General features: G+C 50.2%; 4 protein-coding genes across 10 annotated transcripts; 1 reads left to right on the top strand and 3 right to left on the bottom strand.

The window, feature by feature from the left end:
- Positions 1-270: 270 nt before the first annotated feature.
- Positions 271-1,879, bottom strand: RSL24D1 (ribosomal L24 domain containing 1). Its single transcript, XM_083371667.1, has 6 exons — positions 1,656-1,879; positions 1,471-1,584; positions 1,304-1,376; positions 1,157-1,220; positions 709-794; positions 271-481 (listed from the first exon to the last, which is right to left on the bottom strand). Exons 1-6 carry the CDS (start codon positions 1,734-1,736, stop codon positions 411-413), a joined length of 489 nt encoding a protein of 162 aa, XP_083227793.1. The 5' UTR covers positions 1,737-1,879; the 3' UTR covers positions 271-410.
- Positions 1,880-2,026: 147 nt separating this feature from the next.
- On the bottom strand, positions 2,027-5,216 carry RAB27A (RAB27A, member RAS oncogene family; the record flags this gene model as incomplete). The annotated part of the gene is given in 6 exon segments (XM_083371758.1): positions 2,027-2,331; positions 2,334-2,390; positions 2,689-2,735; positions 2,737-2,790; positions 3,182-3,267; positions 5,109-5,216. Coding segments are annotated over 6 exon segments (474 nt in total), but the record flags the coding sequence as incomplete, so codon positions are not given.
- Positions 5,217-6,594: 1,378 nt separating this feature from the next.
- Positions 6,595-15,050, top strand: PIGB (phosphatidylinositol glycan anchor biosynthesis class B). 3 transcript variants are annotated; one of them, XM_083371079.1, is made up of 11 exons: positions 6,595-7,485; positions 8,469-8,586; positions 9,339-9,443; positions 9,575-9,705; positions 10,069-10,209; positions 10,481-10,532; positions 11,208-11,419; positions 11,691-11,755; positions 12,210-12,423; positions 12,712-12,892; positions 14,610-15,050. In XM_083371079.1, exons 1-11 carry the CDS (start codon positions 6,812-6,814, stop codon positions 14,724-14,726), a joined length of 2,010 nt encoding a protein of 669 aa, XP_083227205.1. In that variant the 5' UTR covers positions 6,595-6,811; the 3' UTR covers positions 14,727-15,050. The 3 variants fall into 3 exon arrangements, with proteins under 3 accessions (XP_083227205.1, XP_083227206.1, XP_083227207.1); XM_083371080.1 differs by lacking the exon at positions 8,469-8,586 and having other exon boundaries at positions 6,595-7,504; XM_083371081.1 differs by lacking the exon at positions 8,469-8,586 and having other exon boundaries at positions 6,596-7,462.
- Positions 14,921-25,681, bottom strand: CCPG1 (cell cycle progression 1). Of its 5 annotated transcripts, none has more exons than XM_083371073.1 (9): positions 25,613-25,681; positions 25,221-25,290; positions 23,968-24,094; positions 22,992-23,071; positions 22,170-22,377; positions 19,590-19,832; positions 17,571-17,713; positions 15,789-17,209; positions 14,921-15,461 (listed from the first exon to the last, which is right to left on the bottom strand). In XM_083371073.1, exons 2-9 carry the CDS (start codon positions 25,278-25,280, stop codon positions 15,317-15,319), a joined length of 2,427 nt encoding a protein of 808 aa, XP_083227199.1. In that variant the 5' UTR covers positions 25,281-25,290; positions 25,613-25,681; the 3' UTR covers positions 14,921-15,316. The 5 variants fall into 5 exon arrangements, with proteins under 5 accessions (XP_083227199.1, XP_083227196.1, XP_083227197.1 ...); XM_083371070.1 differs by lacking the exon at positions 25,613-25,681 and adding an exon at positions 24,226-24,273 and having other exon boundaries at positions 25,221-25,456; XM_083371071.1 differs by lacking the exon at positions 25,613-25,681 and adding an exon at positions 24,226-24,273 and having other exon boundaries at positions 17,571-17,689.
- Positions 25,682-25,684: the final 3 nt, after the last annotated feature.

The following is a 25,684-nucleotide window of genomic DNA, read 5'->3' as shown; positions in this document are numbered from 1 at the left end:
CTTTGGATCTCCTGGAAGGTTTGGCACAGCACTCATGTTTGAGCCTCAGTACTTTCTTGAGCAGCTTCCAACAAAAATCCATCTGGTTTCTTAAAAGCTGAATAATAATCCATATACCAGAGATGGTCCAGCCATGTCCTAGCACTCCATTTCCTGCTTCTTGAGGTAATATCTGTTCACTAGGCCAACTAATTCCATGCACAAGGGTAACCTATGCAGCCAGCAGCTCTAATCATCTAATTGGCCTTAAATGTTTAAACTGAATCATCATTTTTGTCCACTATTTTATTTCTAGTTTCCATATTTGGTTTACACATATTCCCCTTGAAGCTGCAGCTCATGAAATATAAACAATAGCCCCAGCATCTTTTCCCAAATTAAATAGGCCAGGACCCAAAGAGCACAACTGTTCAAGAATCTTCCATGGGCACTGTGTCCTGTAGCATCTGGACCAACTTCTCCTCCATCAGCTTGGCTTTGCCTGACAGAAAAAAAATCACAGGTAAGCAAATGGTTTAGGTGTCTCTGAAAACACTGCAGCAGATTCCCCACAGAATGCTGATGCAGATGCAGTTTTGATCCAGTGAGCCAGGAGGTCGCAGTCAAATCCCCGAAAACATCAGGCCATGGCAGTTTGGGAGGATTAGCCATACCCTACCAAACAAGCCTCTTCAAGAATCTCCAGCTATCCTGGGTTCCATTGCTCACCTGCGTGGGGAGCCTGGATGAGGTGAATGTTTTGTTTGACTTCTTTGATATCCTGTGCTTTTTGCAACTCTTTTCCCTTCTTTAATCTTGGAGGAGAGAGAAAATATAAACATTTATCTCCGTGCCCCAAAGGAAACTAACAAGAATCACAGCAGAAGCATTTTACTTTAAGAACCCAAGTAGCCCACAGCTATACCGATGAGAAGTTTCCATTAAACCCAGTAAAGCTCCTTCCAATATTTGGCACATCAACCGATTAAGAACCTTTTAAAGATCAGTGCCATAACGTTCATGCATTTTTTTCATTGCATTTCTGCAAGTAAAACCGAACGCCAGTTGGTCCCAAAACAGCGGGTTCCCCGTACAGGAAACATCCCAACCGCCCGGCTTATCCCCCGAGGTAACCGAGTGGTTCCCCCCCCCCCCGGCGGGCAGGGAAAGCTCCTACCTGTTCCAGACGAACTTGGCCTGGCGCTTCTGCTTGATCTCCTCCACTCGCTTCATCGCTTCCACTGGAAGGGAAAAACAGCCGCGCGTCAGTCAACGGCGGGAGGGGGAGCCGCGCCCGGGAAGAAGGGCGCCCCCCCCGCCGTACCGCTTTGGCTCCACAGCTCCCGCTGGTACTTCACGGGCTCGTGGCGCCGCTTCTCGAACTCGAAGGACCGGTCCTGCGTGGCGAGAGGAGAGGAGGGCGGGGTAGAGCGAGGGGCGGCTCGCTCACGCTCGGTCCCAGCCCGCCGCCCGCCGCCGCCGCCCACTCACCACCGCCAGCTCCTTGCCCGCCGCCCGGCGGAAGGCCTTGGTCCAGCGCACCTTCCGCGGGTTGCGCTTCTTCTGGAAGCTCCGGTGGCACTTGGAACGGCAGAACCGGAACGCCTGCGGGGAAACAGCCGAGCTCAGGGCGGACGGTCAAGGGAGGGAGCGGGGCCGCGGGGTCTGCGGCTCACCTTGCAGTCGTTGCGGACGAAGAGCATCCCGTGGCCCGGGTACACCGGCCCGGAGCAGAAGTAGCACTTCTCCACGCGCATGGCGGCGGCGGCGGCGGCGGCGGCGTCTGGCTAGAGCGGCGCCTCGCCTCACTGCTCCGCTGCGCGTGCGCCAGGCGTCAGACTCGCCCCCTGCGTCCGGCGGGAGCTCCGCCCCTGCGGTTTCTCTTCCGTCCGCCGAGCGACGGCGCGTGGTGGGCGGATCCACGCCGGGAGCGCCGTGACGCGGCTGGGTTTGGGCTCCGCCTCCCTTTCCTCCGCGCCCCGCCCCCATCAAGCGGCGGCGAAGCGGCCGCCCAAGAAAAGGCGGAATCTGACCACGGACCGGGCGCGGGTGGGTCGTCCACGCACCGCTCCGTGCGCTTCGTGAGCAGCCCCAGCAGCGACTCCACGGCCGGGCCCACGTGGGCGCCGTTGGCGGCGCCGGTCTCAAAGCAGGGCGCCCTGCGAGCACAGCGGGCCGCGTCAGGCCAGGCTCCCACCGGCCGCTGGGCAGGGGGAGAGGCCGGGTCCGGTCAGGGCGGCCGGGGGCATCCCGCGCCCTCCCGTCCCGTCCAGGCGCCTCCCACACCGGAAGCCACTTGCCCGTATTTGCCTGCCAGCTGCCTGGCGTCGCCTTCCTTCACCACGCGCTGCGCTTGTTCCCGCACAGCACCGCGTCGGGGCTCTGGCAGTAGGCGTGGGTCTGCAGCTGGCCTGCGGGCAACGGGAAGGGAGGCTGCGGCTGGAGCCCCTGGCTCGGTCGGACCAGCGCTTGTGGAGGCGCTGCAGCCCCCCTGCAAAACCCACCGGCTCCTCGGAGGAGAAGCTCTCTTGGGCGGAGGCCAGAGCGCTTACACCCTGCCAGGCAGATCTCTGCCCCAGCTGGTGTTCGGGAGCCAGTAACTCTCTGGCTTCCCATCCGACTCCCTTGAAGCTGCTGGCTCCTGCTGACAGTTTCCCCTTAGCCCAGGCCTGCCTGCCCCAGTCGCTGGAAGTGGGGTGTGAGACTTACTCATCCAGTTCTGGATATTGAGGAAACTTTGCTCGCTGGTTAGATCAGAGAAGGAGAAAGCCCATGGCATCTCTGAAGAAGGCGGTGGTCAAGCTACGAAACCTACCGAGGGGAAGGGCCAAGTGTTACCTTGCTCCTCTCTGCTTTCAAGCTGACAGTTTTATACCAAAAAGACACATCCATGTATGGCCAAGAGGCTTCCTTAGATTTAATAGTTAAGACCAAAATATTGGTCTGAAGTTTAAATGTGAAAGAATAATGTTCTTAATTACTAAGGGCCATTTCTAAAATCATTACAAAGAACCATAGGGACTGCATAGATTCTGCCAGTGTTCTTCAGCCATAGAAAACACCCAATGCATAGGTCTGGTGAAACTGAGGGACAGCCAACATCTGACTGCACTGATGCATCAAGGCATCAAGGATCTGTCAGGAGCCAAATTAGCTGGGTAGCGAAGGAGGGTGGTTCAGTCCATTTTTCAAACATGCTCACCTTTCCTGCCCTGCTGTGTCCCACAACTGAAGATGTATTCTCTGCCCTCGGCTACTGACCTCTTCTGGTCTGTTGGATCGATACACCTGATTCCAAAAAGATTTGTGAGTGTCTCCAGTCATCAGCTGACAAAACCAGGGTAGCTTTAGGGATCTTTCTCTCTTCCTCCCCCTCCCCCAATGCTTTGAGGAAGTCTGTAGATCCTTTGCTTTCTTTCGTGGAGCTTCTAGAAAAGTAAGCAGATTGGTGTTTCACTAATGTTTGTATAGGTAAATCCATGGTGCTAAATCCATGGGCTCCTTCCCATGTGCCTGTTCCAATATTTTCCTGCAGTCCATGTTTGCTACCCTAGTTTTCCAGAATCTGTCTTTCTGCCCTCCAACCCGTTATGTTGCCCTGTTAAAGAAATGGGAATGCTTTCACGTTGGTTTCCCCTTTTCCTATTACGCTGGGGTTTGTAGCACACGTCTATACAGCGCAGCTACAGTTTGCGCAGAGCTTCAGCTGGTATTTGCCATTTGCCCTCCTCCCAGCAGTAGTACCTATGTTCCTTTCACCCATGCATAGGCCCTGCCTCTGATATGTCCAAACGTGAGCAACTTAAACTACAAAATTCCCTTCAGGATGCGTCATGATGAAAGATTTTTTGTTCTTAATGTACAGGAACGTCGTCCTTGGGAGGAAGCAGCAAAATTCAAAGTTGCCTGCAGAAACCATATTGAAGAGCTCAGACCTGGCGGCATCATGTCTTTTGTTGGGCACAGAAACACTGGAGGCCCAAAAAGGAAAGTTCTAAGCCTGGAGGAGGATCGATTGTAGGTGGCCCTACACAGGGAAAGCCTGGCATTAATTCCCTCCGGAGCACAGCTGAGAGCTTGGAACAAAGACAGCCTTTCCTCTGTTTTGGAAAATGACAGGGAAGGGCCCAAATTTCACTGTATTAGAGGCAGGATTGTCTTCTGTACTGTGGAAAGGGGTGGTAGGTGTGGCATTCTGCCAGTGGATTGAACCAGCTCTCCGGAAAGCTTTGCTCTCCTTGCGCTGATTCAGAAGTAAGGCTGCTTTAGAGAAATCTTACAGGAGGAAAGAAAGTTTCTATCAGTCACTGACAAAGTCTCAAGTTCATCAGCATGAAGGCGGCCAGATGTGGACAACTGGAAGCAGATTGTCACTAGGAAAAATTGTCACAAGAAAGGCATGATCAGTCTACCAGAACAGTTCAAAGGGGCAACCCACAACTTTGTGCAGGAGAGCAAAGAACCAGGTGGCGATTTTGCAGATGACACCCTGCTCAGACAGGCAGAAAGAGGCAGCCTTGGGTCACTAGCTGTCTTCTGCTAGATCCCACAAGATTGGAGGGTTTCCCACAACTTCCACTCTTGGAAGGATGGCTGGCTGGAAGGCAATTGAGAAGGGGTGGGATGCTGGCTCTTTTGATGCTCAGAAGTTTCTGTAATTACAGCCAGGATGTGAGAACGAGGTAACCAGTCAACACTTTCTCTGCAGCTGGGCCTGGTCCTAAGTGGTACTTTTTTCTCACTGTTTAGTGCCCATGCAGTGTGCACAGTTACTGTGTTTCCCGGAAAATAAGCCCTAATGCATTTTTGGAGCAAAAAAAAAAGGCTTGAGTCTTATTTTCGGGGAAACACTGTAGAGTCCTGGGCTGGAACAGTTGGTGGCTGGAAAAGTAGCAGGAATTCAGGCCAAAGGCACTGCTGTACACAAGCTGAGAGGATAGAAGGCATGGGATGGGGAGGGGAATCTGAAAACTAGAAGGAAAAGCATCTCTACCCCCCCCCTTTGCCAGCCCCAACAGCAGGTGCAATTTCCTGAATGAGTCTTTTGCACCAGCTCATCTACAGTTAAATTTCTCCCAAAGAGGAGGAATGTAGTTGGAAGGGGGAAAGCAGACCATGCTGGGACTTACCAGCCTCTTTTCCCAAAAATCAATGCCTACGGTTGTGATGAATTTGGAATTGAATTTCCCATCTGTGTACTGGTAAAGGAAACTGGTCTTTCCAACCCCAGAATCACCAAGGTTGAAGGTTCACCAGTGGTCTCAGGACAGCCAAGCAGCAGCACAGCCTCCGCCCTGGAAATTAAGCCATTTTCTCCTAAAGAGGTGTGTAATGCTGAATCAAGGCAACTGTAGCCAAACCAAAGCCGAAGCTCGGAAGACTGAGTGACCCTTGCTTCTGCCATTCAAGCTGCCAGGGCCTTGCTTTGCTATGCCAGCCTTGCCACATTTACCTCAAGGGGATTCCTGCTCTCTGCATCCCAGTGTGTGCAGAGTTGGAGATTAGCTGAAGGTCAACCTGCAGGATGACCGGATGGAAATATTTCCTGCAGCTTGTCAACTTATAGCCATTGCATTTGTTCTGGAGCAGCAGAAAACCAAAAGATTATCCAGGAAGTCCATCCTGAACTAAGGAGCTCAGTGTCTGGGAACATCAGGGGCACATACCTGCTTCGAAAGAAGTCCTGGCAAGTCTGGGGGTGGGAGTAGAAATGGCTGGAGGCTCTGGAAATAGACTGGATGCTCAAGGGTTCTGGCAACAGGCAAGCCAGCTGGCTATTGTCCTCCAGCAATCCTCAGCTGACAGTCATGTGGCTGGCTGATCAAGTGATACCACTCAGGGCCATGTTTTTTACTTCCAAGGGAAACTGGGGCACGGCCAGCCCCTGGTTGGAGCCCCTTGCAGCAACATCTGTCAAAGGGCTCTCCAGCTGAGAGTGGGGGCCCTCCTTGCCATTCCCAGCTCTCCTTTATACTGGTGGAAGTATCAGGTGAGGTGGAGTTGCTGAGCCCTAAATCTCCACAAGGGCTAGGAAAAAGCTAATTTTTGCCCCAACCAGCCCAGAGAAGTTGACCTTGCAGGCCATTAGTGACTCCAGCCTGGAAGGTAGCAGGAAGCAGTGACATCCCTGTGTTCCATTACAGCTGGAACAATTGTCTTTCCAGGAGCAGAAGCCCCTTTTGCTCCATTCAGAGGGGAATATTTTGTAGGGGCCTGCAGTTGCTGACTAGGGGTTTGGTAGGAGTCTTTTGGAGGGCTGGCTGGCAACCAAACCTGGGCCCTTCTGTGTGCTTTGCTCCAGTTGTTCCCTCCTTCAGACCATTCCAGATCCCGGACTGCAAAGAGAAAAAAAAAGAGAGCCTTCAGCCCTGGAGACAGCTTTCCTCCTGCAAAGGCCAGAGATAACAGCTTGGACCCCTGTGCAAGATGCACGGTTTGCACAAGAGCATCTCCACTGTGGTTGTCTCCAGGTGTGGCTGGGCGGGTGTTAAATCTTCCCTACAGGTTACATCTTTAGGGCTACTGACAGGTAGCAGGATGGGCGATTTCATGTGATTTAAAAGAATAATTTCCTTATCAGGTAATAAATTAAATAAATAAATGACACTCGACTGCCTTTGAACATAAAATTCTGTAATTCTGCTCCCGTTATGTAGTCAGTCATAGACAAGAGAAACGGGTTTTTCCCTCCCGAAAGCGAAAGTGGCAGAGCCGCGGGAAAAAGGAAGACCCGCGCCCAACATTTCCATTTCCCAGCAATTTATTACGCGTCCGCGTCCACGAAGAGAAAAGGCGCCTCCCGGCACTTAACGATACGCGTTCGGCTCACAAGATGAGATCGCGGCATCCACCCAAAGGCCACCTTGGCAGGGAAGACCCGGGCCCACCCAAAGGAGAGCTTGCGTTCCGCCCGGAAGCGCCGGACTACAAGTCCCAGGGGCCCGGCGAGGGGGCGTGGCCTCGCTTCTCCTCCGGGAGCGGGGTACTCTCGCAGCTTCGGCGGGGCGCCCCTAGGCGGGCGGTGTGGGGGCCTTCCCGGGCGGCGGCGGCGGCGGTTCGCAGTCGGAGAGGGCGCGCAGGCGGGCGGCCTCCTTCCGGAGCGGCTCGGCGCCGTAGATACCGCCTCCCACGCCCAGCACCACCACCACTACTAGGCGCACCAGCGGCTCCGACCCACGCATGGCTGCAGCCGTTGCCTTCCTGTTGCTGCGCAGGCGCGGACCCGACGCAGACGCGCGGACCCGTCTTCCGCGCCTGCGCCCTCCCGTCGATGGCGGTGGTTACGGAGCCAGGTGCGGGAACGTCTGCCGGGAGGCCCCGCAGGCGGAAGTCGGGGCAGCGGGAGGAGCAGCGGGAGGAGCAGCGGGCAGCCGGTGCCACGCCCGCCCGGGGGCTCCTCGCGCTGAGCCTGGCGGTGCGGCTGGCCTGCTGCTTCTCGGTGCGGACCAGCTTCGTCCCGGACGAGTACTGGCAGTCGCTGGAGGTGGCGCACCGGGCGGCCTTCGGGTATCCTGGGGCGGCGGAGGTGGGCGGCGGGAGGGAGGGCCCCTCTGCTCGTCCCTCCGGCGGAGGGACTAATGACCCTCTTACCGGTCTACTCTAGAGAGCGTCCTCTCGTGCTGTATTGTGGTTTGGTATGCTGGTCTGACAGCCGTGGACAGGAAAGTATTACAGAAGGTGGTGAGCACAAGACATTGTGGGCTGTCCCCTTACACCACTGGATGACCTCGCCAGGGCTCGCTGCCTTGGAAGAGTGAGGAAGATTCTCAGGGACCACTCGCACCCTGGACGGTATCTCTTTACAGCAGTATAGCCAGCCGTACCAACAGGCTGAAGAACAGCTTTTAACCATGGGCTGTCAGGCTCTTGAACGGAGAAGTGAAAGGAAAACAGACCCGGGTCGATAGAGTTGCCCTGAACCAGCCAGGCAGCCTTGTCTCTGAAAAACAACTCCTGTGAGCACTGCCCGCTGAAGTTTTATTCACCTCCAACATTACAAAAAACTTCATCAGTCTCGTACAAAATAGGGTACATAGAAATAATTGGATATATAATAAGGATTACTCAGGTGCCTATGAGATCACACAAAAACAAGGTACCAAAAGATGTATGTGAAAGCTTTATCATAGCGTTTCCCAAACCTCCCACATGCCAGCCTGCCTATGAGCCAGGAGAGTGTGCTCTCACTGAAACAAACAGGGAGGCCCATTAGTGGGGTCTGGAAAAGCTGAAGGGTGAGAAACCAAATTCTTGAGAGACCAAATTCTGGCCGTTCCCACAAACTGGAAGTAATTTTATAAATTTTAATGTATGATTGACTTGCGAGGCCGGTGTGTTGTGCAGTTAGCTCACATGGTGTAATAAGATGGTTTGTTGTCACTGTGAGTTGGGGGGGGGACGAAGGGAGGCTCAACCAATCTCAATGTATACATGGTTGTACTTCGACAATAAAGGTTCATTCATTCATGGAGTCCTTAACGGCACGCCAGATACGGGAGCCTGACCTGGGAGTGGGCCGAGGGCCTGCGCAGCCCCCTCTATCCGCTGTTCTTCGCAGGCCTTTTCAAGGCGCTGCAGCTGCTGGGCAAGGACGAGGCGTTGCTGCTGGTGAGGGGGTGGGTGGGTGAGGGGGTGGGCTGGCCCCCCTGCCTTCTTCCCTCCCTGGCAGAACCCACCCCTCCCCCCCAGCAGCCGGTGGCCTGCCAAAGCTTGTGAGGAGGAGTTCTAGTTGCCTTTTGAAAAAGCACCTGTGAAACAACTCTGACTTGGATGACCAAGAATCTCCACAGACAAATGGAAGTGGCATTCCCCCCCCCCAAATTTCTACCTTAAAAGCCCATTCCCCAAGCACGGTTCAAAGTCAGCCATTTGGCTTCCAAATTCTTACTCTTTGAGGGTTTGCTTCTCGGGGTTCCCCATCATGATACCCCAAAGAGCCCAATTCGGTCAACCCCCCTGGGCTTGTCTGATCATGTGTCGCCAAGGGAAGCTGCCCGCCATTTCAAAAGCTGTCTGAGGGAAGCATTAGAAATTGCCAAGTCACACCCATGCGTGCTGGGGGGGCAGCAGCTTTTTAGCATCCTTAGATGTAAGGCCTTTAGCAGAGAACGGTTGAGTCAAACTGCAATCTAACAAAAGTGTTTGACTTAAAAGCGCACAGCCAGTCAGAAAAATCCCAAACGGTGATACTGAAAATCTCTCTGTCAATAAAATATTTGCTGGTTTTGGTTTTCATGGTTTAAATGTGGTTTTGGAGGCTTTCTGTTTCAATGTTTACTTGCATTTTAGTGAAAGTTCAGGTTTTTCTTTGGAAAGAAGCAAAAATTATCTCCACGTTCTTGTGTCTCATTTTCTAATAGATTTGGCTCCCTAGGGTTTTCCAGGCAGTTCTGGCAGCATTTGCAGATGTGAAGTTATATTCCTTGGCAAAGCGGCTGGATCACTTTGAGACGGCCAAATGGGTGGTGAGTCTCAGTTTCTCCCCGCAGTCTGCCAGCCACCTGTGAGACCTCTGCTGGCAGCCTTCAAGGCTAAGGAATTTGCTATGGCTGGGCCCCTCCATCACACACCTACTCTTCTTCGGCTTTGTTCCCAGTACTTTTGCCAGGTGTGTTCTTGGTTTACATGGTACTGCTGCACCAGGACCCTCACCAACACTATGGAAGCGGTTCTCACCATCTTTGCTCTTTACTACTATCCCATGGAAGGCACCAAAATGGAGAGCAGGTGAAAAACTTTGTACTATGGGATGGGGGGGGGGAAGCGTCAGACAGATAAGCTGAAACTTGTTAGTAAACCTTTAAACTTAAAAGTCATTGTTATTCTCAGGCAAAGTTTTCTTGTGCTTGGTTGGTTTCCCAACATGTTTTTTCAGAAAATTTCTGATTTTCCCTAAGTTTTTTTCCCCAGCCTTTAGTTCAAGAACCCTGCACCTTCTTGTTTTCCTCCTCTCTTTTGTAAAATGCATGAATGCTGTAACTCCATGTACCCTTACATATGAGTAAACACTACGGCTTTATTATGGTTGGGAGCCCATCTCGGTGTCTTTCCTGTAGCTGTTCTGAAGTTTCCCATCTGCCGCCTTTCCAGCCACTACTACTTAGCCCTGGTTGCTCTGGCGTGCATCGTTCGCCCAACAGCTGCCATTCCATGGGCTCCACTCCTGCTTTGGCACTTTGAAAAGGAGCCCAACAAGAGGCGCCTCCTCTGGGGTGCTTGCCTTCCAGTGGGGTAAGTAGGCCTTTACTGTATTTTGTCATAATCACCGCAGTGAACATCTTGCCTTTTAAACAGTGCTCAACAACACAGAAATGAAAGGAAGCATTGTTGAATTCCAGGAACTTCTGTGCTTGGGATGGTGGATGGGAAAGAGCAGAGCAAACAAGTTGGCTGTGGGCGGGACATAACGCATGGGCCATCTAGGGCCCCAGAAGAGGGAAGATCCTGGGCAGGAGAGAACCTGCCGTTTTGCCATGGAACTCTTGCTTTTCTTTTTTAACAGACTAATTGCTTTGGGAGGTTCGTTAGTAGTTGACAGGATATTTTTTGGCAAGGTAAGCTGGTGTCATCAGATGCCTCCAAGGATTGCTGAACCCCCTCACTCCTTTCTCTGAGCTCTGCTCTTCTTACAGCCTATAAGATGGGCACTGGGCCACCAGTCTTGTCTTACTTTCCGGCACCAGTCCCATTGTCTCTCCCCTTTTATCTGTACCCATTTTCAAACGGGGAAGGCACTGGGCTTACAGGAGAAATTGGTGAAAGATTGTGAGCCCAGGTCACGTTTTGAGGATCAGACAAACACAGGGGGGAGGTTGCAGGCTCTCCCCTTCATACGATTCCTAGCTCCTTTTTCCAGCAGTGTAACTGCATGCAGGTGGTGGTAGTATAGGTGTCAGATAAAGTGGTTGCATCAGAGTATTGCCAGTCCTTGCCAGACAAAGCAACTTGTCTCCTAGCCCAGGCATGAGACTGTGCAACATACCCTTATGTTGAGATGGATTGTTGGCACTTCTTTGCCTTTGTTCAACTTCCCAGCCAAGCTTAGAGCGCTGCCAAGCTGGCCATCTCCCATGTGAGCTGTAATCAGACCTGACCCTTATTTTTTTTGCTCTGGAAAAGGGAGAACTGGGATGATGTGGCTCCTGAATGTTCTCCAGAGGGGTGCAGGGAAAACTTGCAAGCATTCCTCTTATGGGGCAACCTGACTGTTCCTTTTTTCGTTCCTGCAGTGGGTTGTAGTTCCCCTCAACTTTCTGAAATTCAACGTTCTGCATGAGCTGGCCACCTTCTATGGATCCCACTCCTGGCACTGGTATTTCACCCAGGGCTTGCCAGCGATCCTTGGTCCTCACCTGCCTTTTTTCCTCCATGGCTGTTTCAGTGCCCCAAGGAAGCATCGTGTGTTCTTGGTTGTTGTGCTTTGGACCGTGACAGCCTACAGGTACCCCATGTTCTTGTTCTGAGATTAAGGCTCGTTTCATGCCCTTGGGATTAAGGCTCTTACTGCCCTGCCCTAACCAGCTCTGCCGAAGGAAGCTTGATCAGCTTGCCCTTAATCAGCCTCCTGGCACACAGGGTGGTCATGTTCTGGGCAGGATGGAGCCTTCCAGGTTTTCTGAGGAAGAGATGCCTTGGACTTAATTACTCAGGTAAAAGGGGAGGGGAATGGGAGAGGCGTGTCCATGATGGCCTTCCCTGTCCGTTTCTTACAGCATTCTTCGTCACAAAGAATTCCGATTTATCTATTCCATCCTGCCTATCTGTATGCTCTTCTGTGGTAAGCACTTTGACTTGACAGATATCATAACTCTTTTTTTGGAGGGGGCATTCTCCTTTTCCAGAGTAACCAACTGCTGTACAATGCTAGTCCTGGTAAGATGTTCTTAAAAATGGCACGTGCCCATCCCATGCATTGTGGCAGCCATGGCCACCTGCCCAGCAGCCAAAGCCGCTTCCCCCTACTTGAGATGTTTTCTACCATATTTTCTTGATATTTTGGTAGTTGGAACAGGTTGCCGTATTCATTCAAGTAATTCACATCCTGAAGTGACAACAGTTTCAAGGGTTTGCACTGTGTGTGGCCTTATTGTTTCAGGCAATTATTTGCCATCTAAGAAATGAACACACCAAGGGTGTCCTTCCCCTGGTCCAGCACCGTTTAGCAAATTCTCTTGAGCAGTGCTTTGGATGACGTCTACACTCTGGCCCTCCTGACTAGCTCATTTCTGTAGGGCATTCTCTGGCTCAGCTGAAGAGAAGGTGGAGAAGGGCTGCTGTTTCTTTCTTGCTGAGCTCCAGCCTGCTTCTTGCCCTCTACACTGGTTTGGTCCATCAGCGTGGCACTCTTGATGTGATGGTCTATCTCCGGGAGCTCTGCAACCCTTTGACCCGAGAACAAACATCCATTCTCCTGCTAATGCCCTGTCATTCAACTCCTTTATACAGGTAAGAGCCAAGGTTCTTGTCTACCGGAGAACCTGTCTCTTCCTACACCAAAATGGCATTTCCCAAAGGATAAGAGATAAGACCATATTTGGGAGGCAGTCTGCATGTGTCTCTCTGTTGCCTGGCAGACATGGTCCCTTTGGACATGGACATGCATGTCTCACCTCTGTCCCCAACCCTTTTGATGTTTTTTTAACACACACAACAAAGGCAGGCACGGCAGAGGAATGTCAGCCCAGACAGTTTCCCTTCTCAACCGTTGTGGGTTGTTTTTTGTTTTGCTCCTAGCCATATCCACTGTCCACTGCAAATGAGATTTCTTCAGTGCCCTCCAGATTTGATGGGAAGAAGCAACTATCTGGATGAAGCTGACCTATTTTACTCTCACCCCCTCCAGTGGCTTAACAAAGAGTTTCCTAATGCTACGCAACTACCCTCCCATTTGGTCTTTTTCAATGTTCTTGAGCAGGTAAGGAAGCCTGAGTCTCCTGATCAGCAGGGCCTCACCACCAAAGGTGGCTTGTAAAGTCTGCGTAAGATGCATTCTGGTGGAGCCGCCACCACTCCCTGTCTTCCTTCACAAGCTGCGTTGGATGTCCTAATAGCAGCACATGGTAAATGTTAAGTCTCCTTTAGGATAAACCAGAGTATTGGCATCTCTACTCTCAGCCAGGTTGGTATGAACCTTGCCAGCTGCAAGGGTATTGAATCTCACAGAAGAGAAACTCTGCTGTAACAGCTGCAGTAGAACAAAACTATCTTCCAACATCCTAGCTTTTCTATAGCGGAGAGCAAAATAATATACAGAAGCCTCTTCCTCCTAATCATCAATGCAACTAAACTCATTAAGGTCTACCTTAAAGCTATTACTAATTATTTACTTAATAATGAGTTAGTAATAATGATTACTAATTATTTGTAATTACTACAGAGCTATTACTAGAAACCAACATGGGTTTGTCAAAAACTGATCATGCCGGACAAACCTTGTAGCCTCCTTTGAAAAAGTGATTAAATCAGTGGACCAGCGAAATGCTCTGGACACGGTATACTTGGACTTCAGGAAGCCATTTGATAGAGCACAGTCTTATTTCTTGGCACGACAGAAAAATATGGGATAGATAGCATCACCACCAGATAGATTCGCTATTGGCTGACCAACCACAATGGAACTACAGTTACACTGAAGGTGGGGTGCCCCAAGGTTCCGTCTTAGGCCCAATATTCCTCAACATCTTCATAAATGATTTAGATATGAAGATAAATGGGGAATTCACCAAATTTGCAGCCAATACCGAGCTGGGGGGAATAAAAACACTTTAGAAGATAGGCTTAAGATCCGGAAGGACCCCGACAGATTTAAACATGGTGACCTATCCCACATAAATGCAATTCAAGGGTGAGAAAAGTAAGATTTTACACTTTGGGAAGAAAAATTAAATGCAGAATAGGTGGTAACTGGCTCAACAGTAGTAATTTGACTACCAAGTATGAGCCAGCCGTGTGCTGCAGTTGCCAAAAAAGCCAATGCAATCCTAGGCTGCATCAACAGAGGGATAGTAGCAAGATCACATGAAGTGTTAGTACCGATTTATACTTCACTGGTAAGACCACACTTGGAGTACTGTGTCCAGTTTTGGTCACAATACAAAAAAGATGTTGAGATGAGGCAGGGCAAGAAGTAACGGATAGGAACTTATCAAAGAGAGATCCAGCCTAGAACTAAGGAGAAATTTCCTGACGGAACAATCAGTGGAACGGAAGTTGACTCCAGAAGTTGTGGGTGCTCCATCACTGGAGGCTTTCAAGAAGGGAGTGGACAGCCATTTGTCCATAATGGTATAGGGTCTCCTGCTGGAGCAGAAGGTTGAGGTAGAAGGCCTACAAGGTGCCTTCCAACTGTTAGTGAACTGGCTCTTTTACTTAGTGGTTCATCAACCACATTCCAGGTGCTTTGCAGGATGTGACTTTCCTCCGATTGATGGTGGTGAGGGGGGGAAAGAGTATTCAAAATGAATCTTTGCCCTTCACTTTTCATTGGTGCATATAATGGGTAATAATTAAGATTAGGTGAGAGGAGGCAATCTACTACCCTGTTGCAGCTTCCCAAGCAAGTTGTTTATTCAGTGAACATTTTTCAAAGTAGATGCAATCTATGTAATCTTTAACTGTATTTTTAATTACAGGAAATATCATCATTTCTGATTTCAAACAGATATGTAAAAGGTGCCATATTCTTTCATACCCATCTGCCTCAAGGACGTGTTGGAAGCCACATTTATGTGTTCAAAAAATTATTTTGAAGATTGACCAAACTGATTTAAGGGATGGGGGGAAGAGAAGCAACTAAGCAGCAACCCCTGACCGAAGTATACTGATGAGTGGGTCCAAAGTGTGGCTCTGGAGAGGTGGAAGGTGCCAGTGCATTTCTTTTAGCAAAGGCGGCCTTGCGTGACCCTTCTGCTAAGGTTTCGGATCTGCTCAGACTATATGCATAGACAGTTTGGAACTACCTTTTATTTTTTTTACAATGTACAGATGTGCAAATTTAAAAGCAAGATGATCAGAAAGAGACCATGCAACAAATCCCATCATGATCAGAGTAATTAAATGGCTATCAAGATGTGTTTTGGAGTATGAGATGAAATCTGTACCATATCTTTTAGTAGAACCAAGTACCAACAAGTGCAAAAAAGCTTATTTTACAACTTGTCTAAAGCTACTGCTTACCCTGCTTATTTATTGTAATAGTAGAAAGCAGCCAAATTAATTAATGCTTCCCAAGGCAGGATGAAGGATGGAGACGAAGCCAGTGGATCTTTGTGCCCTGGTGAAAACTCACGGGGGCCAATCATGGAGGCCTTTTGCCAGCCTGCAGGTCTCCTTCACCCGTTCAGTACTTGGAGTCAAAAGGGAGCCGCCCCACTTCAATCTCCAGGTTTGCCGTGTGCCTCCCATTGCTCCGGCCCTGCTTTTGCCATCGGCCTTCCCTCTTAGAACGCTGCTGGTGCTTTGGAACCTGTCTTTCCTGCCGAGGGCTGTGGGAGAACATGAAAGAGGGGTGCTTACTGGGATGGTGTGCGGAAAGAGGGGAAGCAAGCGGTGCCTTTGGAAGCCTCAGGTCCAGGTATTCGACTCCTTGTCAAAGGAGCATACTTGTTTGAAAGGAATGCTGTGGAAGTCCCTAACCTGTTAATATTCTGATACTACTGGCCAATACTGCTTGTAACCTGTGCCCTTAGCATGAGTAGGGATTGCCTTTTCACCTCTTGGCTGGAGAGAAGCCTTCCTTATGGAGGCATTGCTAGGATCCCCATTCTCACCCCTCTCCTCAGCCCTCTCCTCTCCCCAAATTTTGCACTTACCTGGATCCACGCAGAGTTCTCTGGTTATAATGAAAGTAGTACTGGTATATATATTTGTCCAAGTCTTTGAATGCTCTGTCGCTGACTCTCTGGTATTCTTCCATGTCTTCAAGATAGTCTTTGACATCATTGACAAAATCTGAGAACAGCATCTGATCATGAATAAAGACACCATTACGGAAAAAGCTGCTGATGAAAATTTCTAGTTCTCGCCAGTGATGAAAGTTCTTCACTTCTTGCTGCAAATATTTGTGCATTAATTGATTAAATTCATCAGCCCGAATAGGATCCAGGACTTTGTTAAAGAGGCTAATAAATTCTTGGTGGGCACAGTCAAAAATGCCAGAACATCCTTTCAGGATGGTCTGGTGCTTTGGGCTACCAGTAGGGCCCTTGGCACACTGTCCGGAAGCCGTGTCTGTGGATAATGGCAAGAGGGGCTGGGTGTCCTCAGCCCGTCTCCTCTGGCCGAAATGCCTTTGGCTTCCTGGAGGCCGGTGCTGGGCCGGGTCTGCAGGACCTTCACGGGAACCGTCCCTCTGATGCATCCTCCTCCCTTTTCTGTTAGCCTCATGTCTTCTGTCGCCAGACCTTTCCTTCTCTCTTCCATCAAAGATATTTTTTGTTCTGTCCTTAAAATGTCTAAAGGTGGACTTGACAGAATCTGAGAACTTTCTCAGGTTCTCTTTCACAGCTTCTTTGGCCTGCTTGATTTTCTCTTTATGGTGGCGTACAAATTCCTTGGTAGAATTCTTCATTGCATCAAATGTTTCTTTGACAGAACCGAAAAAGGTTGCTTTTGGCTTGGCTTTACTTTGGCTTCCTCCTTTCCCAGCTGGTCTCTGGCCTTTTTCTGCGCACTCTTGCTTCTCCGCATGACCTTTAATTTCCACGTACAGCTTCTCCCACAAATCTGACCGCTGCTGTTCAAAGCTAAGCTTCTTCTCCAGTTCAGTCAACATTCTTTGCAGGGTTTCTATCTCTCGGCTCTCGTGCGAACCAGGCTCTGCCACCAGTGGCACTTGCTCAGCACTCTGTTTTTCCAACGTTTCCCGAAGTGCTGCTGTCACTTGACGTTCTTTATCGAGCTCCCTTCTCAACATCTGAGCTTCAGCCAGTAGCCTCTCCTTTTGTTTCATAAAGCTCTGCATTTTGTGTTTTTCCTCTTCCAAATGTGCTTTGAGATTTTGGTTTTCAGTCACAACCAGTGAATCTGGGCCAGGGCCTTTGCTTTCCAAGTGTCTTACTTGTTCCCTCAACTTCCTCAGCTCTTCCTGTAGCAATGCCAAGGCTTTTTCTTCCCTTTGTAAAGACTCTCTCAGATGCTGATTTTCTGAAGCAAGGTGATGTTTCTGAGATTCAAAGGACTTCTTCTCCATCTGCGTTTCAAGCCAGCACTTTGCAAGGCCCTCCTTCAGAGACTGGAAAAAGAAAGCACAGAAGGAAACAGAGATTGTGCTCCTAGCTAACAGAGGACAATTTAGCAGCAGCAGAATTAGAACAGAAAGCATCCTTCCCTCTACAGAGAAAGGGCATGAGGCGCAAGGAAGTTCAACTCCACACTTTGTGTTTTGATGTGGGCAAGTTTTTGGCTTCACTTTTGCCTCAGACTTAGTGACCGGTGGCTTTGCAATTCAATGAAGGACAACCAATATCATGCATTGCGTCAGCTTGTCTTTGCCTACTTGAACTGACAAAGCTGCGAAACTTTGTAAGGGAGAGGGGCAAATGTTCAGGGCTGAGGTTTTTTTGATCTGCAGGGAATGGAAATATTCTCCTTACCCCACACAGTGTTTTACTTCCTTGCTGTTGGCATTGCAAAAGATCCCCCTTCATATCATTCAGTTTGCCTTCGTGAGTCTTCTCCACCAATTCCTGCTGTTTTTGAATCTGAACTGTACCTTGAAACATAAAATGTTTTTTATCTGACAAGAAAAATGGGAAATTAGACAGCTTTTTAAAGACACTTATTTTGTTTCTTTAGTTTATAAAGTGAACTATTATCTGGGATTGAAATGCTCAGCTTTCATAAAATGAAAGGTTGATGCTGTTAAATCCAGAGATTGTATGAGTGCACAGGTGCAATGGGAATATCCATCTCAAAGCCAGCATCACCTGCTTGACACCTCTTTTGAAAAGAGTGAACAGGGCGGGGGGGGGGGCAAGCCTACACCAGCCTTCTTTGGAACAGTGGTTGCACCGAGCTGCATCAACCTGGAGAGGAAGCCCGTCTCATGGCGGCACTTGTAGTTAAGGGAGCTCATGTAGCAACGCCTCACGTCAAAGGAGCCACAGCCACTTGAGAAAGGCAACACTGAGGAAAGGTAGAAGGTGCAGAACTGACCCTAGGCCAGGCAACATTGTCCCAGGAGAAAGGCCAGTTAAAGGTTACCTTGCACAGAGTAAAAAAAAAACCAAGCACATCTGGCAAAGATGGTTTACAGCAGCACATTTCAATCATGTATCTTACCTTCAAATTTCCCTAAAGAGAAAAGTAGATGGATATCAGCATTATTCTGATGGTAAGTGTAATGTTTTCTCCCTGAGAATCTGGGACCACCAGAAACCAATAAACGATTGATCTAAGAATGGCTTTGCTGCTTCATTCTGAGTTGATTCTGAGCCAGTTCATTAGAAAACCAAATTTTGCCCATAATTTGGGTTCCCATCTAAAGGAAAATTCTGGAGGATATTTGTGTTTTTCAGCTGGTTTGTGTATGGTAATTATGTGAGTAGGCCTGGAGCACCCAAGTATATCACCCAAGGCTGATATACAAAAGGATTTTCCTGCAACACACAAAATGCGGTATCTGAGGAACATAGGCTCTTGTGTAAAGTCTGCCTCTGCAGAAGGGAATTTCCCACGAGCTCTGGGGTGGGACTGGAAGTAGACTCTGTCCACTGCAGCTAGCTATAAAGAGAGTTCTTCATCTAATCCTTATTGTATTTCTGGGGATGGAGCAGGTGGTTAGAAGTGTTAGATTTTGCGTGAGTCCTCTGAAAAGTCATCACCTGACTGGTCACTGCAGAAATTGCCTACTTCTGCCCAATGGATCTCCCATGTTTTTCCCCCAGAAGGGATTACCCCACAAAAGGCAGTCCCTGGCTCAAGCCCACAACTCGGCCATGGAGGACTGGAGCTTGGAATCTCCACATGCTAAGCATTACCTAAAACTATCCTCTAGGCCAGACATGTCAAACTCGTGTCGTCGTGCAACGTATCGGAGCTTTTTTTCCGTTGCCGGCAATGGGGTGGCCGCAGTTTTGGGATGACGTGTCCAGCCCACGGGCCGGCAGTTTGACACCCCTGCTCTAGGCCTTTGCTCACTTAGGAGAAAAAGCATCTTTTCCAGCAGTTCTGATCTTGAATTTTATAACCTACCTTTCCTGCAGGACTTCAAGATGGCGTATGCCCTAGACCAGTGGTCCCTGACCTTTTGGGCACCAGGAACCGATTCCGTGGAGAGAGGTTTTTCCACGGACTGGAGAGAGCATGGTTTCATGTACTGCCTGCATCCCGCTGATGGGGCTTTGCTTGTTTGCGCGGACCAGCTTCTGGCATACTGCAGCCCAGTGCCAGTCCACAGACCTGGGGTTGGGGACCCCTGCCCTAGACTCTCTTTTGCCCCTCAGAACCCACCCCATGAGGCTCTGGCCTCAGTGACTGGCCCCAAAGTTGCCAGGAAGCAGCAGCCTTGCATTTTTCAGCCTAGGCTGGGCTGTGTGAGGCCAAGAGTTTCTTAGCATTTCCAAAGCTTAGGGCTCCCATTTTGCCCCTTAAAATACTCCGCAGCCTCTCACCATAGAAATGTCCAAAGCCCATGCTGACCGCGATCACCAAGGCGAGGATAATGCATCGGTTCAGGCCGCTGTTCAGCAGGTGCTTGGCCGGCTTGACTTCTAGGTCGTGAGGTGGCAGGCCTTCCTCGGATTCTGAGCTGGAGAGAAGCCTCTTCTTTGCCCGCCGGCGCCTCAGAGCAGGGATGCAGCCATGACTGGTTTCATCACTGCTGGATTCCTCTCCGCTTGGCTGCAGTGGAAAAACTGGGCAGCAAATGCAAGCAGTGAGCAAAACAATTCTGGGATTCCCAAGCAGCAGCAGCAGCAGCAGCAGGAGGAGGCCGGAAAGGGGGCCTGCCCTGGCCAGGCACTTCCACCCCCGCACCCCTCCATTGCTCCACGCCACTCTTCTGCCCACCGGCGCCTTCCCTTGTTCTCCAGAGCATTCTGCAGAGGAATCTCTACACTTGCTGGGGCCAACCATCAAGCAGACATCCAAGACACTCCGTGCCTGCTTTGCTCTGCGGGTTGTGTGCAGGCAGGCTTTCTGGGGTTGAATCCTCGGCAGATCCTGTACTGGCCAGTCATATCACGTTGGATCTATTTTATAAATAAAACCTTGGCCTTCAACAGAAGGGGCAAGCCTTTGATCGCTTTGAACGGAGCTGTTTTTCAACAAGCTGCTGCTTTGCCAGATGCAGGGTAAATATAGTTCAGAAATCAATTGGCCTTTGGGTCCCATGCCAGCTGAGGGCATGGCAAGGCCAAACGTTTTGATTGGAGCCAAAGCAGCAGGACTAAAACTTATGCCGAGGCTTAATCTGGTCAGAGAGCTGGTTAGAGAAGCTTCTCCCTCTTGCACGAGTGGTCAGGTGTGGGAAACCCTCCTCTGAAAGCCCCTGAATCTGCCTCCTGGTTCCGTTCTCTCTGCCTGTGGGCAAAAGACCACCAAGGGCTCCCTGGGAAAGGCGCCTCTGTCTCCGGCTAAGAAAGCTGGGCCTCATCTTCAAGGCAGAGCAGGCCAGCATGAGAAACCTCATTATCTACGTAAATCATATTATGCGCAGGATTTTGTTAAGCACATCACACTTGGAAAATTGCATGCTTATACTCGTGCACGGACACACGCACAATGACACTGTAAACAGCAAGTCAGAAACCAAAAGCATGAAGCTGACTAAACTTAAGACTTTGAAATGGTACAAGTGTCTCTGTCAGTCTTGCAAAGGAAGGGGGAATGCATTTTCTTATACTGATCTGGGGTTTCTGATCTGGGGTTTATGTTAGTCTTTTAATTTGCCCAAGACCCTTGACTGTTCTCATGCTCATCTTTAAAGTAAGGCTGCTCAAAGAGCCCTGGCTTCTCTCTTCTGGGGGGGGCCTTCACCCCCCCACTCCCACGAATTCTTCCTTACAAGGGACCGGTGGAGAAATGCAACCTCTGCTTCAAAAGCATGAAAGCACACCCCAGCTCCGGCCAAAATGCCAGCCAAGGAGGGGAGAGGCCAGACGTCAGCTCCTTACCCCATCCACTCAACCACCGCAGAACCACCATCCAAAGCTGCTCCAACCAACCGGCTTTCGTATAAAAAAAAAGGAGGAAAAGATTTTTAACCTCTAGCCAAGGGCCAACCCCAGAGCACCTGCATTATGGTCTATGGGAAGAACCTTGCCTCCTGTTCAGACTCCAACCACTACCAAAGGGCCACAGCTCATCTGCCTCGACTTAGACCTGGCTATGAAAGAAACAGCAGCCGCCAGACTATGACTCTCATCACCCTGTTTTCAATTAACCTAATTGACGGGCAGTTAGTCTGCATCTCCTCCCAGAACAGATTGAAGAGAAGGAAAAGTTATTCCAATGCCAGAAACGGCTTAAGACACCCACTTCCCAGATAGACTGTGATTAGAAGAGATCGTCTATTTGAGAGGTTATAGACCAGAAAGCAAATCTAAATTCAGAGAATCAAGCTTAATCTGAGGTTAAATATTAACTCAACACAACAGCTCTAAATAAGAGCTTAGAAATACTCCTGTATGCTCCATCTTGCTTCCCAACAGAGGTTAAAATCCCCAATAACCTTTACTTTAAATGAAAAGGGTAAGTGTCCCATAACAAAGAGTGCCCTCTACCTCTGGTCGTTCAGCGCAGAGCAGCTTTGTCAGAGGCGGCAAGGAGCCTGGGACAGACTCTTCCGGACAAGGCCTCTCGATAGCCCACAACCAGATTAACGCAGCTAAGAAATCCTGAAGGAGACCTAGCCCTACTTAATCAGAGAGGGGAGTTTCTAATTTGTGACATAATATCTTTCAGGGTGTTCAAGTGATTAAACAAAGAGCCAGATAAAGCCTACACTCAACAATATGATACAGGAGAGAAGGAGTGATTTTTTAAGAAAGAGTCCTAACAACAGGAGCCCAAAACATGAGCTATTTTGAATGCTCAAAAGAGTTACAGCGAAAACTATTTTCCTATTCTTAGTCAAAAGAATTCAAGGACATACCCAACGTTGGGAAAAATGTTTGAGGACTATTGCCTTCAGGACATTCTGTGTTTCCACAGAATGCTGCCTGCTTTCGAGACTAAAGAACTGTACATACCTGTTTCGGGCTGGCAAAAGGTATACTGGCTGCTGGAAGAGGAACCCATGTTGAAATTTTCCGAGGTCTGACCTTCCTCCTCTCCCGAGGCAGCTTCTTCCTGGCTTCCAACTTCTTCCACCTTCGGCACCTCCAGAGTCACAATGTCTGAATCATCACTTACTGCTCCCACGCAGGAAGTTTCATCCAGCAATTTTTCTCTCTCATCCTTGGATATAACGAGCAGCATTTTATTACTAACTTGAAAAATTAAATTTGTAACTTTTTGCAAGTGCCTTATCAGGCTAACTCAGAATTTACACATAGATGGCCTGGCTTCTACAGCTTGCTCACTGACGTACAACGGTCTTATCAGTTGGGAAAGCTATGAGCATGGGGCTTCTGAGGCCCAGCAAGCTGAAGAGAGAACACCCATATCAGGACCGGGTAAGACCTGTTCTGAAGAAGGGCAGCACAACTTTTCTGCACACCATTTTCATAGGTGACAACTTCTCAACTACCTTTATCTCCCATGGCCACAGGACCGCAGCTTTCTCCTAGCTGGAAGCCTCCAGAAATGTTGACCAGCCTCTTGCAGGGAAATCCCAGCAGAGAATAAGGTGAAACATCGATACCCAACACCCCTTCATTTAGGGAACATTCACAGGGACTCCTTTAGCAAGGTCAGAGCCTGCTGTCATCAGAACAGGCAACACAGCAGGGATGGAAATATCAACTGGGTCTCCTCGGTTGGTGCAAGCTCTGCCAAAGAGGCACCTGCAATGTTTCACCTTTCTGCTGACAGCTACCAATGTAAGAGCCCTTTATTGAATCATGACTTACCCCAGAAACTAGCTTGCTGGGCTCCATGGGGGGCTGGCTTGTAGTGCTCATTGATGCCCCATCACCCTGGCCAAAGTCAGCTGCAGGAGGAAAGGATGAAGACACACAAGGTTGCACACAGAACTCTCCCAGGACCCTTTTTCATGCACATGTCTGCTCTTGAACACACTCACACTGCTCAGGCCAATCTAAGTATATCACATCTTTCCCCTGCAAAACTTGAACCAGATAGCATCAGTTATATGGCATAAATGTCCACTGTACCCGTTACACAAGAATCTGGCCATGGGAACAACAGCTTGGGAACGATTCTCCTACTAATGAGACTTTATCTCTAAGGCTGATATAGTTCCAGTCACAAACTAGTGACTGGAACTCTGGAAAACTGGCCTGCTTTAGTGTTCCTAATGCTTCCCATTGCCATCCCACTAGCAACTACCAGCCCGTTTATGTCCCACACAGGGAAGATAATTACAGAGCTTATCCTCAAATACCCAAGTCAAAACAAAACTTCCCATTTCACTGGCTGGCGACCCCCAGGGGGAGGGCCTTCTCTGTGGGCGCACCGACCCTCTGGAACGAACTGTCCCCAGAGCTGCGGATGGCCCCTGACCTTCGGTCCTTCCGCTGTGACCTAAAGACCTGGTTATTCCAACAAGCGGGCCTGGACTGATCATGGTTTTTAAATTTGGTTTTTTATTGGTTTAAATTGTTCTTACTTCTTATATTGTTTAATCCTTTTTTAATTTTCGTATTTATAACTTTTTATTGTTGTGAGCCGCCCTGAGTCCTCAGGGAGAAGGGCGGCATATAAATTTAATAAAGCTTAACCTTAACCCCTGGCCACCCGAACCTCAGGTCTCTTCCCGATCCATGCAGCCAGACATCTCTCAGTTGGCTCAGCAATCCTCACATGCAATTCCCAGAAGCCCTTTGGCCCAAATGAGAATGCTGCCCAGCCCGTGTCCAGCCTCACCTTGCAGACTGGCAACCTGCTGCTGTTGGTCTTCTGCTTGTGTTGGAGACAGAAATTCCTCAGCGGCCACTTCCTCATGGCCACTTGCGCTATCAGAGTCTGGTGCTGCTGCTTCAACGTCGCAGCCCTAAAACACAAACACGCTCCCTGGAGATTGAATTGGAAGTTCCAGAAAGAGTTCCCCGATATTCCACAACCACACTGGAACCTAAGAGCAGGGATGGGCAACTAGCAGTCCACAAGCAGGTGCGTTCTTACCAGCTGAGTTGTTTGCTCCCCAAATAAATGTGGGAAGATGGGAGGCCTCTGAGAAACAAAGCAAAAGACAGAAACACTCCCATGGCACCTCCCAAACTTTGCTTGACACAGCAGCAGAGCCTTCTCGGGCCACTGGAGGGCGAGGGTCTGGAAGTGGTGTGCAGACAAGGATAGAGAGTGGGGGGAATGTCTGGGCTACAGGTGAACTTTTCACCACCAGTAATCCAGATAGCTTTCCTGCTCTATCTGAAAACCAGAGAACATATCCGGTGCCAGGACTCAGAGGACCTGTTCTTCCTCTCTTTTATCTTTTACTACTGGTAGGAAGTTCAAGTAGCTTCCCCCCACCCCTTCTCGTAAGGTCTGGCTTGCTTTGGTTCCTGAAACCAAGTCCAAACCTTGCTTTCCTCCTGACTCAAGTGGAGTGTGGTGTTTGAGGGCCCTTTCAGGGCTTCTGCCCTTCGGAAGCTCCAAGGTCCCACAGAAGAGCGTCTCCAGTGAGGGGCTTCTTCCAAAACCCCCGAGAGAGGCGGGCCAAAGATACCAGTGGACTTTAAAGGGAATGCTCAAGAAGGCCAACAGCGATCATGATTTGCCTGGTGTGATGGGATTGCTTCCAGGTCAGCCGTGCTCAAGCACCTTTGAAGAAAGATCGGAGGCTCTCGGCGCTCACCTTCCCCTTCAACTGACCTCATGGAAGCGGGTGGGGCGGAGAGAGAGAAGGTGGGGAAAATCCGGCTGTCTTTAAGCCATGGGAGGTTTGAACCTGGTTAGAAGAGGTCAAGCCAGCCACACACGAGGCTGTCCCACATCGCCCACGCCGGACTCTCCCTGTGAAGTTCCGCTGCAGCCGCCGCTTCGGGGCGCCCCGAACGGAGCTCTCCTGCCGTTTGGTCCGAGGGGCGTCTCGCCAGAGGGCCCAGCGCGTTCTCTTCCGAGACGCCCCCGAAGCCAAGCACGGAAAGGCAGCCCCGGCCCCGAAGTCTGCCCGGTACCTCGTGGTTGATGACCGTCCAGCCGCAGGACGAGTCGCTGTCGCTGGAATTTTCTGACATTTTCAAGGAGCTGGAAGAAAAAGAGACGAGACGCTCTTCAGCTCCCGGGCTTCTTCCGCTGCCAGGAACAGAACCTGGGCGGCCTTCCGACCGAGATCTCCGCCTCGTCCCCTTCGACCGCGGAACGGAAGGCGAACGGGGGTCGGATCAGGCCCGCCTCCGGCGCCCCCCCCCGCACCAAGCCGGCTCAGCTTCGGGCCTGGGCGGCTCTCGGGGGTCAGCAGCGGTCCTCCGCCCCTGCCTGGGCGAACGGGGCGCAACCCGCGCTTGGCGGGGCATGCCGGCCAGAAGGCCGCGGGGCCCGAGGCACTCAGGGGACGCGGCCGACCAACCTGCTGGAGCGGCGCAGCTACCGGCCGCCTCCTCCGCTTCGCCAGAACAACAACCGGGGACCGGAAAGGTGA

This window comes from Vipera ursinii (genome assembly GCF_947247035.1).
Source record: "Vipera ursinii genome assembly, chromosome: 11".
Taxonomy (NCBI): Eukaryota; Metazoa; Chordata; class Lepidosauria; order Squamata; family Viperidae; genus Vipera; species Vipera ursinii.
The sequence above is the reverse complement of the archived record's forward strand: the minus strand, read 5'-3'. Positions and strand labels throughout refer to the sequence as shown.

Coding starts and splice junctions, on each gene's coding strand:
- PIGB (XM_083371079.1), top strand. CDS start 6,812: ATGAGATCGCGGCATCCACCCAAAGGCCACCTTGGCAGGGAAGACCCG. Junction 9,706..10,068: donor GGCACCAAAATGGAGAGCAG/GTGAAAAACTTT, acceptor CCGCCTTTCCAG/CCACTACTACTTAGCCCTGG. Junction 11,756..12,209: donor TATCTGTATGCTCTTCTGTG/GTAAGCACTTTG, acceptor TCATTTCTGTAG/GGCATTCTCTGGCTCAGCTG.
- CCPG1 (XM_083371070.1), bottom strand. CDS start 25,280: ATGTCAGAAAATTCCAGCGACAGCGACTCGTCCTGCGGCTGGACGGTC. Junction 17,714..19,589: donor GGGCTTTGGACATTTCTATG/GTGAGAGGCTGC, acceptor TTTTCTTGTCAG/ATAAAAAACATTTTATGTTT. Junction 17,210..17,570: donor GAAGTAAAACACTGTGTGGG/GTAAGGAGAATA, acceptor TTCTTTTTCCAG/TCTCTGAAGGAGGGCCTTGC.
- RSL24D1 (XM_083371667.1), bottom strand. CDS start 1,736: ATGCGCGTGGAGAAGTGCTACTTCTGCTCCGGGCCGGTGTACCCGGGC. Junction 1,221..1,303: donor GGAGCTGTGGAGCCAAAGCG/GTACGGCGGGGG, acceptor TTTCCCTTCCAG/TGGAAGCGATGAAGCGAGTG. Junction 795..1,156: donor GCCAAGTTCGTCTGGAACAG/GTAGGAGCTTTC, acceptor CTCTCCTCCAAG/ATTAAAGAAGGGAAAAGAGT.